The sequence below is a fragment of the Aethalodelphis obliquidens genome, unplaced genomic scaffold (assembly GCF_003676395.1).
Source record: "Aethalodelphis obliquidens isolate GAN/ISIS:26980383/991018 unplaced genomic scaffold, ASM367639v1 scaffold25, whole genome shotgun sequence".
Taxonomy (NCBI): Eukaryota; Metazoa; Chordata; class Mammalia; order Artiodactyla; family Delphinidae; genus Aethalodelphis; species Aethalodelphis obliquidens.
In genome coordinates, this window is record NW_020837969.1 from 22,472,932 (window position 1) to 22,490,272 (window position 17,341).

Consider the following 17,341-nt stretch of genomic DNA (forward strand, 5'->3'; position numbering starts at 1 on the left):
CCCAATTTTTTTACGAGCACCTTATATGATATGGCATTTATCACAGATGATATACAAGTTCTCAGGCAGGTCTATGAGAAAAATGCTTCCACCGCCACAGTGAGTTATTGATCACCGGAAACGGTTGTATTGTTGTGGTTTCAAATCGCTTCAGTGGCCCATGTGCCCAAGAACCAAGTGTGCTCCACGCTCCGTATTCGCGGATGCAGTATTCGCGGACGCAGTATCCGCGGATGCAAGAATCAGCGGATTTACGCATCCACGGATTTGGGTATCCGCGATGGAGGGAAGGGGTGCTGGAACCAATCCCCGGCAGATACCGAGGGAGGCTGTAATGAAAAAGTAGTCCCTTCCTTTCTTCCTCCTCCCACCCCACCCTGCCCCCTTCTCAGCGGTAACAAACGCAAGCTGACCATCATGCTAACTTGTACACACCACTTACTTCCTAACTGCTTTGACGTCTGCATGCTATTGTGCTCTGCTGATCCACATTAACATAAATATATTCTAAATTCACCATCACTAGACTCTTTGTACTTACATACTCTGAGGAAATTCTTAATAAATACTTTTATTTATTATTAAGCATAATTATTCACCTGTTGGTGGTGACTTAGAAAGGAAAACCATGTCCTAAAAGATTTCTTTAAAAAAAAAAAAAAAATCCTGTAACTACAACAACAACAAAAGGACCGAGCACACAGAACCAGGCACTTCTGGCAAACTTGATTTTATCTTGTCCCTTTCCCTCCCCTCCCTCCCTTCCCCTCCCCCTCAACAGAACTGGGTGGGCACATTTGCCAGGATCTGCGGGTTTCCTAACTTCAAGCCTTACTGCTGAAAAAAATGAGGTAAGAAATTCCTATCTGAAAAGTAAAACTGACGCACAAACCAAAACCCAGGTCTTCCCTGCCTGCCGAGGAAGACATTATTGCTCTAAGTTGGAGTGTTGTGTTTGTTTGCGTTAAATATGTATTCGAAGTCCTTATTGCCATTCTAGCTGGCCCCCCGGTTGGCCAAAGAGAGATGGATGGAAGGAGCTCTGTCGCCCCCTGCGGGCCAGTCCCGACCTGCTGCCCGCACAGGGCGCCACCCAACCCGGGCTGAGAGCCGACGGGTGTAGGGGAGGGAGGATTCGAGAGGCTCTAACAGCTGGGGGAGGTGGTGATGGGGCTGTGCAGATAGGGCAGGCTGCTGGGCGCCGGGTGCCCCCCGACGGAGACCGGGAAGCTGAAGACGAACTGCGACGTAGGGGTGGGAGTGGCCTTGCCCCGCTCGCGCAGCGGCCCCGACGGGCTGGCGGCCTCCACCGCGCAGGACGTGGCCAGCACCTGCGACTCGAACTGCAGCAGCTGCCCCATGAAGCTGAAGTTGGGCGAGATGATGCTCCGCCGCTGCTTCACGAACTCGAAGGCCTCCTCGAGCCTCACGCGCTTCTTCATCATCAGGTAGGCCAGGCAGATGGTGGCCGAGCGCGAGATGCCGGCCTGGCAGTGCACCAGCACGCGCCCGCGGCAGTCCTTCACCGCATCTGGGGCAGAGAGCGGCGCGCCGTTAGCGGCGCCCAGGTCCCCATCCTTCCCGGAAGGCGGCTGCAGGCGGCCTCAGCCGGGACGAGGGTGCGGGGAGGACTGGAGAAGAGGGGGCCCTGCGGCTGAACCCCTGAAGGAACAGCGCCTCCCAGGCTGAGGCCGCGCAGGGAGGAAACCCACGGGGGGAGGGCCTCTAGAGTCCCACCCCCGCTAGAGTATTTCGGAGAATTACGCAAACAAATGTACTACGCTTAGGAAATACGCCAGCTGGAGCTGGAGCAATCCCCGCACACAGGCAGGGTTTTCATTTGCAGGAACAAAAACAATGACCCAATCCTTCTTTTGTCTCCCTCCCCATCCCCAGAGTCTTATCCTCTCGGCACCTGGGGACGTCCAAGGAAAAGGTCCTTGGCTCTGTAAGCTAACAGCACCTGCTGTTTGCCTAGGTCCGTCAGACCATCCAGGGCCTGCACAACACCCCACGGGCAAGCCTTCCTACTGAGGAAGAGGGGAAACAGGCAGCCCCCCCCACCCCGGATATGGCCCTTCCTAAGTCCCTCCTTCCACACACCAGCTACACGTGGTTCCCTCTTCCCTCCCATCCTCCCTCCGCCAGACCTGGGCCCAGCACCCTGGCCTGGGAGGACCCAGCACCCTGGCCGGAGCCAGCCTACCGATGTACTCGATGGCCACCATGAACCAGGAGCTGATGTCGGCCTTGTGGCTGTCCTCCACCGGGATGCACTTGTACTGGTAATGTCCTTCAAAGTGGTTCGGGCAGTCAGAGGAGACGTTCAGCAAGGCTGTGATCCCCAGGGCGTCCAGCATGTCTCGCCGGGCTGCGTGATAGGCGCTGCCGAGGTAGAGGAAGGGAAGGATCTCCACGGGACCCCCCTGCACCAGAGAGGGAAAACAAAGCGCCCCCCACCCCCCACCGGCAAACGTCGTTAAGTGAAAGGCAACTGGGCAGGGGGCTGGGACGTGTGGGGGCGGGGAGAGGGAAGCCAGTCTCAGGTGGGCTTTCATGGGCCCCGGGGACACTGCCGGTGGACCCGGCCCCTCCAGGTTTCCCGTGTGCCGCTCGGGCCCCGGCAGGGAGCGATGGGCTCTGGCCTTTCTGCTCTGCTCTGCTATGGGCCCCACCTGCTGGTTCAGGCAGACCACTTCCCCCGTGACAGATGAAGCTGGCTGTGCCCCACTGTTTGTGACGCGAAGAGCTTACACCCGGTACCGCTGAGCTACGCGGCCTAGGCGCTTATTCGGCTGGATACGCCTTCACTTGGCAGATGAAAGGCAGATGCCATGTCCACCTCACACACAAGAGGAGGCATCCTGGCAAAATGAGGTAACGCTGGCTTCACTAACGACAATCCTCTGAGTCAGATCAACACAAGTGATCTCGGATTTGGGGAGCAGAGTTGCTGGACCCCATACATTTACTCCATTTCCATCTAAAGGAAAGGGCTGGAAGAGGTGGGCTTGTACGAACCGTAGTGGCATAAGCTGCTTTTCTTGGGAGAAGGGTTGGTTGATCATTTATGTCCATTTAGCATTTACAATTAACTTGTATGGGGGGCGGACAGCCGAACTGTTTTGAATCGGGCAGTCCACATGCTTCTGGCCTCCTTCCTTGCTTGTCTGCACATAACTCTAGAGGCTAAGTCAGGGACGTATGTGTTTATATTCTTTTCTTAGGTGAGGGTAATAAGAGAGGGAAGGGGAAGACTTCCAAGGAATAGTGGACTCCACCTAACATCACACCCCGATACTCAACACATTCTCCCCACATTGAGGCACTGCGTCCAAAGCCTTTGACAAGCAGTCCTCTTCGCACCTGGTCGTGCAGTGGGGTGCCGCAGGAGCTGCAGCCCAGGTCCAAGGACTCGGCCGTGCTTGGGGGCACAGCAGGTGGGATGGCTGCCAGGGCCTTGGTTTTAGAACAGAATTCCGGGTACTCGGAGGAAAACCTCTCATAGCCACCTGTAAAGTAGAAAGATATTCAGGTTAATGGGGTCGCTGAGCCAGCAGGAAACCACAAAGAACTTGAATCCTACCTGATGGAGGAGAGCTGTTGGGAAGCTGGGGCTGGTTGTACCTACATTTGACACTGGGTGGCACTGTGGGCCCAGAGATAATGGCTATGGAGACCTTTTTCCCTGGGATGCAGAGATTACATTCGGCCAACACTGCATCCCGAAAGCGGGAATGAAAGCTTTAGGGACAAGACTTCGGATTGGGATGCAGATACACAGAGGAGGATGTGCAGGGGAGATGAAGAAGCGGTAATTTCTTTACAGTGATGACAAAGAAAGAGGGAATAGCCACTGGGGGTTTCCATGAGCACTTCAGCTGGCCCCTGCGCCCTACAAAAATGTCTGTCATCCCCCCACTACAGCCCTTCTTTTAGAGAGGTTCTCCAATGTGCGAGAGAATAAAAAACTATTACCCTGGCACCGGCCCTTCTGGATCTCAGCAACAGAACAGATACCAATCGCACGGCCCCATGAACAGCTGTTCCATGGACATGGGGCCAAAATGAGAGCAAACGGGCTTAAATCTAAATAAATCCCTCTTGCTACATACAGGTTTGGGGCAAGGGAGGATTTCCTGACCTGAAAGTTGCTAAGCCCTGGAATGGTTCTCTGTGGGGTCGTCTTCCGGGGAAGGAAGGTCGTTTAAGTAAAAAGAGATAAACGGCCAACTTCTCTGCAATAGTGTCAGTGCCATTCAGGAAAGGGCCGGCTGGGCGGACGTGGGCAGAGATGCGGGCAGAGATGCAGGCAGACGCAGGCAGTGAAACACACCAAGAAGAGAGACATTCAGCCTGTATATCTGATTTTCTTGTGATCTCTGGGACTTCCCTTTGCGGGACACTTACCATCTATTGTCAAGGTTTGGCCCTGCTTGTATTTTTATTTTTGCAGTTTCTGTTGGACCAAAAATGGATTATAAATGAATTCAGTAGGGTCTGCGGGTTCTGGAACAACCACTCAACTGATGGTCACATAGGCAGCTAGCCCGTTACGTCTTTATGACTAAGTGATAGGGTGGGTGCCACTGTTCCCGATCACCACTGTGCAAAGCAATTTTCCAACATGTGACGGTTAGTCAATTACTTGCCCTGAATCCCAACCCTAGAAACTTCCGCTTTGGAGAGGAAAGAAAATTATGTTCGCCACGTCATTAAGGCTTCCAGAAACAGGGCAGACATTTTTTCCTCTCTGACTGGAGGCCTCCTGTTTCCCCCACTCCCTCCCTCAGGCTATAAATGGATATTTCTCTGGTCCCAGGCCCTGGCTCCTGCTGAGTCATAATGACCAGCCTCCCTGGAGGGAAAACCTGCTGAGGGGCCAGTACTGCCCGCTTCAGATGTGCTGGTGGCCTCAGTGGACTTCTCGTCGCAGGAAGGAGCGGCCTCCCTCCCGTTATCACCCCCATCTGTCCCCTTTCCCTATAAAGCTGTAAACACCGCTGCCCCAAGTGCGGTGTGTGCGGGAAGAAAAGCCAGCAAGTGCCTCTAGCTGAAGGCCCTGGGATGGGAGACTTCGGGAGACGCTGCCCTTTGGAGAAAGCGGAGGGAGAAATGGGTCACTCAACCAACGGAGGTTGATCATCTATATGAAAAGCCATCACTTGTTATTCTAGAGACTTCTACAGGATTTGAATTTTTTTTTTTTTTTTTTTTTTGCGGTACGCGGGCCTCTTACTGCTGTGGCCTCTCCCGTTGCGGAGCACAGGCTCCGGACGCGCAGGCGCAGCGGCCATGGCTCACGGGCCCAGCCGCTCCACGGCATGTGGGAGCTTCCCGGACCGGGACACGAACCCGTGTCCCCTGCATCAGCAGGCAGACTCTCAACCACTGTGCCACCAGGGAAGCCCAGGATTTGAAATTTTTTAAGTAAGATGATCCGTGTCTTTATTACAAACTTTGAGCTAGTAAAATACATTTTTTTCAAAGAGATGCAAGGCATGAGTGGTGCCCTCCAAAAGCTCATCAGCTAGACAGGCAGGCCAACAGTCACAGGAGGGCCAGGGCCCGGCTCCAAGGTCACGGAGGAAGAGCAGGCCTGAGGGCAGCAGGAGCTAAGGAAGCTCAGAGTGGTGGGAAGAATGTTCTCGCTGCTGAGAAGGTACACGACAGGGCACCAGACTGAAGTCCTGAAGAGCCTCGCCTCTGCAGTCGGACTCACAGGTCTGGGTTCAATCATCGGCTGTGCAGCCTTGGGGCCGTCACTGAACCTCTCTGAGCCTCTTCCTCATCTGTACAATGTGATGAAGCTTCCAGGCCAGGAGTCTCCTGTGAGGACTGACTGGAACGGCCAGTGCACTGCACCGGGCCTCGGGGAGAAGCTCAATGAAGGTTTTCTTTTTTGGTACCTACAGGTGACTTCGGCTTTACTGGCAACTTCTCAGACCCTGGACAGCCTTCTCCTCCTGGGCTTTACTTATTTTTTCCAGTAGGCATCTTGAGAGCTGGTAATTAAGACAGCAGAAGAACAGGTGCTGGGCACTTCCTGAGCCCTGAGTGCCCTGCGCAGTCAGGGACATCTGCTACCTCCCAGGGTCAACCGTCAATCAATCCGGGGCGGGGAGGGCCCAGCAGAACCCTCGGAGGGCTCCGAGGCCAATCGCACCTGTGCAGGGGAGGGTGCAGGCGGCCCAGAGGCCAGACCCGGCCTGAGGGGGGCTGTCTGTCGTCACCCCCAGGCTGCTCATAGCAGGACAGAGAGACAGCAACTGTCAGGAAAGGCACCATTACAACAAAGTGGAGAAACACGATTACTGAAGAGTCTGTTCCCTCTGGGGGGTTTTCAGAGAACAGGCAGAAAGGAACCAAGTGAAGAAGCAGATCTGTTCAAGGGACAGGAACAAGGTGAGGGCTGCGTCCCTCGGTGGCAGCGGTGGAAAGGTTTTCCCTCCTGAGCCGTTGCTAGCTTTGGGGGCAGTCTGTGGCTGGTAGTTACAAGGAGCATCACCAAAGGATCTCCTTCTGGGGCCGAGGTGCTGCACTCAGGCCAGGCCCTCGGATGAGCTGAATGTGCCCTGGTGGGCCTGGAGCTCACAGGCGAGGCAGTGCAGACACAGGAGTGCAGGTCAGGGGCCATTCAGTCCACACCCCACCCACAAGGCCACACGCCAGGAAGCCACCTCCAGGTATCCCATGCGTGTTCATAAAAATGACAGACCCTCTTAAAAGGAAGTGTTCATTACGTGTCAGGCTCTTCCCACACAGATATCCAACCAGTAGCCCTAGAGGAAGGCATGACAAGCCCCAGTTTTACAAAAGAGGAAGCGGAGGTGCAGGGCAGCCCGCAGGTAAGGGCGGGACCGGCATTCAGCCCACAGAAGGGGCCTGAAAGCCCCTTTGAAGCTGGCCGTCAGGAGCCCACCCTGCTGCTTGCCCACTGCTGCCTCCCCGGTGGGCCTTCTCTAGGGGCCTTGCCTGCTGGTTTCATCACGTGAAGAAAGAGTTTTCACGCAGAAACAGAAGGGATGTGAACAGAGCACTGCTGACACTTCACCAAACTGCTTCTTTCCGGTGCTTTTCCAGGTAGTCATGGAGGAGTCGTGACCAGCGTTTTTCTATTTAATGAAATAGAATAGAAGCTACTTGAATGCGCTGCATTTACAGAGCGTGTAATTTCATGGCACTGTGCTTTCAGGGTGACGGTCCCCGTCACAGGGACTTCAGCTAAAGCCACTTGCTAGCTCTTCTTCCCCCACACACCGCCTTGACTCCAGCCCGAGTGTGGCATTAGCCCCGTCGGTGTGGGGCTACAGACACCTGGCCAGGTGATGAGCTTACTGGAGGGTACCACTCACGTCTTACATCTCTTGGGAAAACATGTATTTTAAGAGCTCAAATTATGTAATAAGCACACGGATCATTTCACTTAAAAAAAAATTCAAATCATCTCGAAGAATATAGAGTAGCTCTATACTGGGTCATGGCAGAAATGAAACTGAATTTCTTAGGGTGGGTGGGATTGAAGAAGACTGCCCCCAGCCCCCTCTCCTCCGTGCCTCCCTTCCCAGCCCACATCTGTGCAGGTACCAGAGCCTCGGCCCTTCCAGTAAGTGCTAGATTTAGATCTCCAAGTTTTATCCAAAACTCATGAGAGGGAAAGCTTATTGTCACTGTAGACCCGGAGGGGAGCGCTCTACCCCGTGACCCCTGCAGATGTGCAGGGTAGACACAGCAGACAGGTGTGGACGCATCCCAGCTCCGACTGTGGAAGCCCAGCTAACACATTCCCTCTAAGTCCTGTTTTCCACCCTCCAAATGTAAGGATTCCAGACGATATCATCTGTAAGTTCCAACATTCTGTGATCCTGAACGTTCACAAACCACTCATTTGCAAACTACACACTGACAGCAGGTGCCTCAAGACCTATATTTCCATCTTCTGAACACATTTTCACAGCACAAATGCCAATGAATTCCCACCTGGTTTTCTCCTACGTCCTATTGCATGTAATTCTGTAACAGACATGCTGACTAATTTTGACCCGTTTTTCTCATGTTCTTATTTAACAATGTACCTTCTAGTCTTAAAGCTCTCATTTTCTCAACTTCATTTTAAAATTTGAGAGTCTTGGGGGGCTCGGGGGAAACAGGACTATAATTTTCCACTTGATTCCCCTGAGGAATAACTACATCTAAGTTCCATTCTGTGTTCCTTTCATCTTCTCACAGAAACTGTAGCTTTGAAAACTGGCTGGCCTCCTGCTTATGCAGGGGTGGGAGTGAATGTGGGAGAAAGTCCTTGGGAAAGGGCAGGCTGGCGTAGTGCTGGTCGTCTCACCATAATAGGACTCTTAATGGGGTCTGTGATGGGAAAGACTGTCTCTTGGTGGTGACGATGGTCACGGATCTTAACGTGGCTGCCAGGTTTTTCCTGTGACCCTCTCCACGCTCAGAATATCACCGGTTCACAGACAGGGCTCATGGCCTCGCTCTCTTGGGACAGCTTATCAATACGAGGCAAATGTTGCCCAGCAGGCAAGTCTGGGGACATTCGAAGGTCCCTTGGCTTTGAGAACTTCCCTTGATGCGGGTGTTGACCTAGGAAGCGCCCCTCTAAATGCTGAGCAGCATTTCCAGTTTAGCTAAATGGGCTTCTCACCTTGGGGCTCGGTGTCAAGACCTCGGTCCCGGGCCAGCTGGGCTGACACCTGATGCCACACTCGGGCTGGACCTTGTTTGCAGCCCCTCCCAGAGTCCTTCTGTGCTATCTGCTCCGTTCAGCAAGCCGCCTTCCGCTGAGAGTCTACATTTCTTCCTCTCAAACTTCCTCTTTGTTAGATGGGAACTGCCTCCCAGCAAGAAAACCAGCTATCTGCTTTCAGATGTTCTGATTTTTTTCAAGGAATTTCTTGGCCCTTTAAAAAGGCCACCCTTTCTCCTCCCTGAGTTCTCTGTGCAGCCCACCTTGGTGGGGACAGCCACCTTTCCTGTAAGCATCCAGGAGAAGCCCAAGGGAGCTGCGATAGGCTTACGGACAATCAGGTTGCCACTCTCAATTTACACCTACACCCTGTCTTTAGTTGCTTTTGTTGGTTGGAAACATCCAGTTCAAATGATGCAAAGAGTAGTGAGTTTGCTTCATTCCTTACAATTCATTAAGGCTTTCGACTAGGGGTTAGGAATTACCTTTAAGGCCTAATTTTTTTTTTTTTTTTTTGGTAATTCTAACAATTCTTGGCTGTCATGGGCATTGTGTCCTGTTTGCAAGGAGAAAAGCCAGTCCTTTTGCCTTTGGGTGAAAGAGGTGTTCAACCTTAGCGTCCCCCAGGACTCTGCTGTTTGATGCCACTGACCTCCTGGAAACGAGGATGGACAGGGCAAATGGACACAGAGAAAGAAAAGACAGAAGACAGACACCCGAACCCCACCCATAGCATTCATTACGGGCCTTAGTGGCTGTTTTCACAGGAAGCATAATGTCAGGTCTGTATGATCAGGCCTGGGGACTGCTGGGTAGGTGACTTCCAACCTGGAAGGAGAAGTTGGAGTATTTAGTTGATCTTCCCAGTTTCTCAAAACAGCTCCAGGACAGCTTTTAAATCAGAACTTGAATAAGACTGACAAAGGTCATGGGCTGAGACGAATTTTAGATAGAAGGAAAAGTAAGATAATGTTTTTATACCTGACATCTTCTGCAAAACAGACTGATTTATCTGGAGACTGTGGGAGGTAAAGGAAGACTTCTGTTAGGGTAAGAAAATGCTCTTTTTGTCTTTCTCTACTGACCCAGGGTGGATGGGGTGGGAGCGGTTGTCTAAAACCCTATTCCAAGGATCTATGAGGAGTGAGAAAGGGATTTCAAAGGAGACGTGTACTATAATAAAATCTGAAAAGCTAAACTTTCTAAACTGTCCCTAAAAATGTCTTACAGGATTTTAAATAAAATGAGCTTAAAAAAAAGTTTATCCCAATGGGAAGCTTTTACTAGCCAAAAGACCAGAAAATGTAGTGATTTGGGTTACTGCTTTTAGCAAACCTTGGGTAATATTAGGAAATGTAAAGGCCAGATAGTATTTCATTGATAGAAAGTAAAGTTTACTCTTAACTATGAATTCTTGCCTGTAGTATTAGTTATTAACTGCCTGCAATGAGTAACCAACTTCCTGCCCTTCAAAGTGGCAGAAATGGGAAAATCGGCCTTTAAAAATGCAATTAATTGGTAGAATTAGATAGCCTGTGGCCAGGAAGGGTAATAGAGCTTCTGAAAATGCCCAGCTGTTTTTACTCTCCCTCCAGGACGGCAGACACCAACAATCAGTCTTCCACTGGCTTAATGTCTGACCACTTTTATTCCACACCCACCACTGCACATGAAATGAGACTCCCAGGAAGGCCCATTGGCTGCAAAATAAAGGAACAACTCCGGTGGGAAAAAAATTACCCAACCCCTAATCAATTAAGGCATTTACTAAAGATAATCTAAGGGGCTTGTCTCCCCCTGTTTCCCTTTAGTTCGCCGTCCCCAGCTCCCCCCTGCCCATGAGCCCACATTTCCTGCCATTCCACTTCTCCAAGGAATAAGAGTGCAGGAGGCATGGCTGTCCTCCCCCAGAGGCACGTTCCCGCAGCGCTGGGGGAGCAGACCACGCCCATTTCCTTCTGCCCTCATTAGGGATGCCTTTCCAGTAGAAGTCAAGAAGAAACAGGACCTGTGTGGAGAGCGCCTCTGCTTAGCACATAAATGAAAATACGCAAGTTGAATAGACTAGGACCCAGTTAACCTCAAAGATGTTCTACCACCACTGCAGAACAAGCTGGAAGGAGCCCCCCCCCCAGCCCAAACTCTGTGAATTTTAGGCGGCTGCTTCCAAAGGCAGGCTCCCTTTGCTCAGAAAAACCCAGCTGAACCTCTCCTGGCTCCTCCCGGGGGGCCTGTTCCTGGAGAGAGAGAAGTTCGGTCCAGGCCTAGACACTTTCCGGCTCAGAGGATGCGGACTTTGAGAGGCAGCGGGCCGTCCTCCCTGCCCGCACCAGGTCAGACAACAGGAGGCAGTGCAGGCCTCGGGAGGAAACAGCCCTTAAAACACGCCTTTTCCGTGGGCCAGGCACCTCGCCAACCGCCAGGGGACTGTCGTTTTACCCAGAGGCTGCCCGTCCAACGCAGCCTTCACATTAGCATCTGCCTTGCGCCGGGCGGCCGGTCCGCAGGGCGGCTCTCGGTACAGGTCTGGCTCCGGGCTCTCCCGGCGGGATTCGTGGGAACCAGGGAGGTGCCACGAGCCCAAGGCGGAAGCCTTAAAAATCTGTCTCTCTCCCCGGGAGCGGGGCCTAAGTGTCTGCGCGCCCGGAAACCCTAGGGCGGTCCTCTCCGGATTTCTTCCAGGAAGAAAAACAAAACAGAACGAACCCAGACCCCACGTGCGTCTGCCCTACCTCGAGAAGGGTCCTGTGTTCAGGGCCCGCGCAGGCAGGCGCGCGATCGGGCTCCAAATCAGGAGCGATCGAGGTCAGCGCGGCACGGAGAACACCCCGGCCAGCCCCTGCCACTCGAAGGTACTTTGGTCCCAGAGACGTTTCTCTCCTCGTCCCCACGAGCGCCGGCACGCCGGCATCATGCAAGGGAGTGCAGGAGGCGTGCGTCAACAGCCCGGACCCCAGCCCGGCGCTCTACCCGGTCCGGGGCCGCGTGGCTCCCGGCACAGCTCGGCGCCAGGGCAGGCGGGGGCCCCGGGCCCCCTGCGCCCAGCTCGCCGGGCTTAGCGGTCCTTCCGGTGCAAGGCCCTTCCTGGCACTTTCTCTTAAAGCGCTGGGAGGAGAAGGGAGGAGCGTTTGGTTTAATCTGAGGTGCCAAAGGCCGCCCTCGTAGAGAAAGAAAAATCAGCAAAATCGCCTTAGTAGTTCAACCAAAGGTCAACAGCAGCATTTCCCCAGCAGCTGACAGGTCAAATGGCCAGGAAACAACTGCCGAGAACAAAGTCCCCCGCTGTTCACGGGGGCAAGCCTGGCCCGCCGGCACTGAAAGTGTTGTGCTTTTTGGCAGGGGCGGCGGGGAGAGGTTTCCGCCGCGCCTCCCGCCCCATCTCCCTTCCTCTCCAGTGAGCGGGTCTGGAGAGGGCAGGGCAGGAGGGAGGGGGGCCAGGGGCGCCGACAGGGAAAGGGGCGGCTCTTTGATAGCCCGGGTCCGAAACGCCTCTGGACTTCGGAGGCCAAGACCGGCCGCGGGCGAAGGAACTCGCGGAATGCGGCGCGGGAGGAAGGGGCACTGCGCGGCAGGGGCCCCAAGCAACCCGCCAGCTCCCCGACGCCCGGCAGGTGCGGTCGGCGCCCCCGTCCCTCCAGGTACTTGGGTAGCCCTCAGCCCTTTCGGAGTTTCCGACTTGCACATTTGACAAGACCTCCCCTCCCCAAGAGTTTCGCACTTAAGCGCGCGCCGCCATCTGAGAGTCGAGTCTGAACAAAAGGTCGCACTTGTCGCAGTTTGAGGCCCCGTCCCGCCTTGCGTTCCCCAGATACTCGGACCTCCCGCCTCCCGCTCCGGAGCCTGGGGATGGCGGGAGGGGTTGGCGACCCTCCAGCTGGAGCTCGGAGTTGGGCAGCAGGGGAGGAGAGAACAGATCGCTCCACATCAGGCCCGCAAGCCGATCTTCGTTTTTGCGTTTAGGAAGGGCTGGTTTCCAGCCGGACCCGCAGGGCCCATCCCATCCCCGCGCTCACCCTCCTTCACCCCCTGCCCCATGTCTCGGGATCTCTGGGTCGGACTCAGGGCGGGGCCCAGACACGCCAAACCAACAGGCCTAACCTCTCCCCCACCTCCCGCACCGTGGCACTTGGGAGCACTTCCCTGGACTCGAAGGTGGGCAACGCAGCTGAGTCGCTTCGCCCGCAAGACCAGACCGTTAGTGGCTGTAAACAATCGCAGAATAGCCAGGAAGGGTCCGGAATTTCAGGTGACGGAGCCCTCACCGTCTCTGAGGACCTCAGGACCTCGCGCTTGCACACAAACACACAGAATCCTTGCACACCACGCGCACACACCAGTACGCACAAAGGAGTGCGCGGGGGGGATCCCGCAGCCACGAGTCCCTCCAGGCACTTCTTCTCCTGCCCACTAAGGCTCAGGCAGCGGAGCCCCGCCGCATCGACCCTCCAGCTCGCGCCCGGCGCCGGCGTTTACCTTTGAGCAGGCAGATGTCGGTGCGCTCGGCGTTGCGTCGCAGCGCCTGCACCACCAGTGACACGGTGCTGTCCTCGCGGAGGCTCTCGGCGCGCGGGCTGCGCTCGTCGTAGACGATGACGGCTGAGTAGAGGCCGGAGCGCAGGCGGGCGCGGACCTCCTCCTCCGCGGGCAGGATCTGCTCCAGGCTCACCGAGCCCTTGGCCCGCCGCCGCACGATGGTGTTGCAGCGCACGTTGACTGAGCCTCGAATGTAGCCGGCGCTGTGCGCCAGGAACGGTCGGCAGTCCAGTAGCAGGCACTTGCCGCCGCTCAGCAGACCCAGGGCGCCGTGGCTGCCGCTGCCGCTGCCGCCCGCGCCGCCACCGTTCTCGTCCCGGTTCATCAGCCTTTTGAGCACGCTGCAGTCCATCTCCCGCAGCTCCTCCACCGTCACCATGGTCGCCAGGAACCGCGGCTGCTGGGCACGCGAGGAGGCGAAGGGCGCCCGGGCCAGCTAGGCTGCAGGAAGGGGCGAGCGGGGGCTAAGGGAGAGCGCGGGCAGAAGTGGCCGCAAACTTGGCCCTTAGGGGCTCCCACGGCCGAACCTCTTCTCCCGGTCCCCTTCCTCCCACAGACTCGCAGTTACATAGCAGTCCGAGCGGCCTCGGCGCCAGGCAGCACGGTGCCAAGGGGGAGGTGGCGGTGAGGGGAGTGTGTTTACGGGAGAGGACCAAGGGCTTCTTTCCGTTGTCGCCTCTATTGTATTTTGCCCGTTGTGCTGCTCTGGCCGCCGTTCCCCACGAACTGCCGGAGCTCCGCGGTCTGCCCCAGCCAGAGTTTCCTCTCCTCGGCTTATGGATTTATTAATGCTCCTCTGCTCTCCCCCGGGAGGGGGCAGATTCATTACTACCTCGCGAGGCCCCGCCTCTTTCCATTCTAGGTCGCGAGCCCTGCTCCGCCCCCCGCGCTCGCTCCCCGCCCCCTCGCGACTCCCCTCGCCCCGCTGGTCCCACCCCCTCCGCCCGCCCGGGCGCGTGAATGGAGTACCGGCCGCTAGCGCCCAGTCACGGGGACGCGACGTCACAAAGAGCGGAGTAAACAGGGCGCGCGGCTCTCGCCGCCAGGCCCATTCATAAAACCAAGACCTAGAGGATGAGGGAGGAGGCCTCCGACCCGCGGGCGAGCCGCAGCGCCCGGACTTCGTGAATGGAGCTTGGCGGCGCCTCTCCCCGGCCTCCGCGGCCCGCGTCCAGCCCGACCCGAGTCGCCGTGCAGCCATCGCACCCCGCCGCGGTGGTGGCGGCGGCGACGGGCGGAAAACAAAGTCGCCAGCCGAGAAGCCGGCCTAGCGGAGGCCTGGGCTCGGTTTCGAGGTTTCATTCCTCTTCACCTCCGTGCTTGCCCCTTACCAGCCTCGCAGGTGTCCCCCACGTACCCAAGTGGACTGGGGAACCCTGCACCGCATCCCAGCCGGCCCGGCCCTCCTCGCCCCAGGCTCACGGAGTGCGTTCGGCCCGCCAGCCGTTTTTTCTCTTGCGATTCCTCAGCCATGAGCTTCTGCCTTAGCCTGATCGATTTTCATCTTAAACCGTTAAATCAGCTTTATAGCTTCCCGAGGAACGTGGGCAAACCCCAACCCAGACGATGAAAGAGAAAACCCTCCCGCCCCAAAGCCCAGTTAATAGGAGTGAGGTGTGGAGTCTGCTGCTTTACGACCCGGAGGGAGGCATTAATTGAATCCGGAATGTTGTTCCCAAGAAGGAAGGCGGGAGTGCCACTCCCTTCCACGCTTCCTAAAGATGTTTATTTAACCCTGATGCGGGAAAAAAAAACCCCGACGTTTTCGGCTTTTGGAAAAGGTCTCACCCCATCTTGTACTCGTGTGAATTGTCTTCTCAGGAAATGACAATTAGGGTCCACACTTGGTGCGAAGCTAGAACCACGGAAATTGACGCGTAAAGGATTTAATACGCTCCACGGCCGATTCAGGTTTCTTTGCCTTGCTTTTTCCAGGTCAATTCGCATTTTTTTCCCGCCCCCGTTTTTACTTATGCATTTCGTTTCCCAGAGGCCGCTTTTGCCAGGGGGTGTGTGCGCGCCTCGGTGGGGTCACGACAGAAGCCAAAAAGTATTCGCCCATCTTGCCAAGTCTTGTTAGTGAGAATTAACCAGCGAGCTGGGAATTACAGGACTCGCTCCGGGCCTTGGTGGCAGCGGGGTCGAGTCTTCCACTCTGGCTCTGCAGAGGCAACAAGGGCCGCAACCCGCGGGGTCCCTCCCTCCCCTGAGTCGGCCTTCCGCTCCGCCTTTGTTCCCCGCGGAGCGGCTCTCCGGAGATGTCACCTCCGGCCTCCAGGGCCACCCCTCCACTCCCCAGCCCGGCCTCGGCGGCGGCCTCCACTTCCGAAACCTACGACCCGCGCTCCCCTCCCGCTGCGCCCGCGCTCCCGGACCCCCAGCCCAAGCTGAGTGCGCCGCGAGGAGCGCCGCTCACCCGTGGGGATACTCCTTTTTACCTCGGGCTCCAAAATGGCTCTGCAATGCACTGATCCCGTCTCTGTTTAAAATTTACTACTTTGTGCATCGTGGATTCTTTTCGTGGGGAGGGGGCACTAACTTTGTTTAAGGTACTACATTAGGATATTTATTTTGACCACTGACTTTCGGGCTCCCCCTGACATTTTGCACACGAGGCGCGTGCTCACTCTAGCCCCGGGCCTGGAGGAGGCCACCACTGCGGACAGACCGAGGCCGCGGGTCGCTGCGGAGGGGCGGTCAGCGGTCAAAGGCTCGCTGCTTGGCTTCTCCGCTGGGAAGGGGTCTGTACTCCCTCCAAGGGCAATGGGGGCCTCTGTCTGGTTTCTCACGTGCTGAGGTGGCCCTGAGGCTCCGTGTAAAGACCCACTCTCCCTGGTACACCAGGAGCGCGCCCTTCCCAAGGGGCTCCCACGCCCCGACCGTCCCCGGCTTTCCCGGGCCGCTCTTGGGCAGCCAGGCCCGCTTCCAGGAAAACGCCGTTGCCTTTCCAAGGGCTTGAACTGGACATCTCGTGGAAGAGCCTCTCAGTCAGAGGCAGGTCCGGGCCAACTGCGCACGTGTCGCAGGAGCTGGGAGACGTCCCCCTGCCGCACCCGCCGGGCTCTGCTAGCCTTTGTCTCCCCAGCGCTGGGGGCGCCTCCCCGCCCGCCTGACCCCCGCCCGGCGCTCACGTGGCCCGTAAGTAACAGTCAAATCCGGGGTGGGGGGGGAGGAAAATGCCCACCAAACAAAGACTTGCTTTCTGCACCTGACAGTAATCCGCGGTCGAAGCCCGTAAATCCCTCAGGCAATGCACAAGGAAGGGGGCGTGGGCGGGCGCGTGTGAGCGTGTGTCCACGTGTGCGCGCCCGCGCCTGCGCTCCCGCTCTCTGGAGGGGAGCCGGAGCTCCCACTTCACGTAGCTAAGCCGAGAGCCGCTTGCGTTACGAACGCGAATGCCTCATTTTTGAAGAAGACTGCGGAAAAAAAATCCTCCCCCTTCAAGTTAGGAATTAGCTTTCAGTTGTGTGAATTTCAGCCAACGAGATTTAAATTTCGTATTTATCCGGGTCCTCTGTAAGCACCCTAGATAATTGTTTTAATTTTAATTTTTGGTATTGTAAGTATGGGGGCCATTTGCTACACAGTTAAATGAATACAATGCGAGGGCTACCCGATAACGGCTATAGAGGTGATACAACTTGTCTCCATTGAGTATGCAGCGGGGCGGGGGTGGGGGTGGGGGAAAGGACCTTAATCAGTTTACACAGGAACCTCGTGAAACAGCTTGTCAATAAGTAGATCTTGGAGAAAACAAAGGCATTTAGAAGGAAAACATTGAATGTTATTTCAAAGTTAATTTAATTAAGGAAGGCATAGCTGCAGGAGTTGAGATGGGATTGCCCAAGGAGAGAGATTTTATTTATATTCAGCAGGAAACCTACTTTAAACATTCACTGTGACATGCAAATCCAGCTTCTCTTTTCATCAGACGGTCCTCAGACAGATCTTATTAGTCACTGTCAGGCCTGGCAAAACCCTTGTTCTTATTTAAGAACACTTATTTCCAACTAGGAAGTTGTGTGATCTGGGAATTTAAAGCCCAGAGTAAGGATCCCCAGAGAGGACTATGGCTTCTATTCTTGTTTTGATGCCAACCTCTGACTC

General features: G+C 55.6%; 1 protein-coding gene and 1 long non-coding RNA gene across 2 annotated transcripts; both read right to left on the reverse strand.

Moving 5' to 3' along the window:
• Positions 1-555: 555 nt before the first annotated feature.
• Positions 556-16,891, reverse strand: DUSP4 (dual specificity phosphatase 4). The gene is made up of 4 exons (XM_027122752.1): positions 13,175-16,891; positions 3,367-3,512; positions 2,207-2,426; positions 556-1,531 (listed from the first exon to the last, which is right to left on the reverse strand). The coding sequence occupies exons 1-4, from the start codon at positions 13,611-13,613 to the stop codon at positions 1,146-1,148; spliced, it is 1,191 nt and encodes a 396-aa protein (XP_026978553.1). The 5' UTR covers positions 13,614-16,891; the 3' UTR covers positions 556-1,145.
• LOC113628822 (uncharacterized) lies at positions 9,226-13,154 on the reverse strand. The gene is made up of 2 exons (XR_003436267.1): positions 11,434-13,154; positions 9,226-10,709 (listed from the first exon to the last, which is right to left on the reverse strand). It is a non-coding gene; the product is annotated as an uncharacterized LOC113628822 (long non-coding RNA).
• Positions 16,892-17,341: the final 450 nt, after the last annotated feature.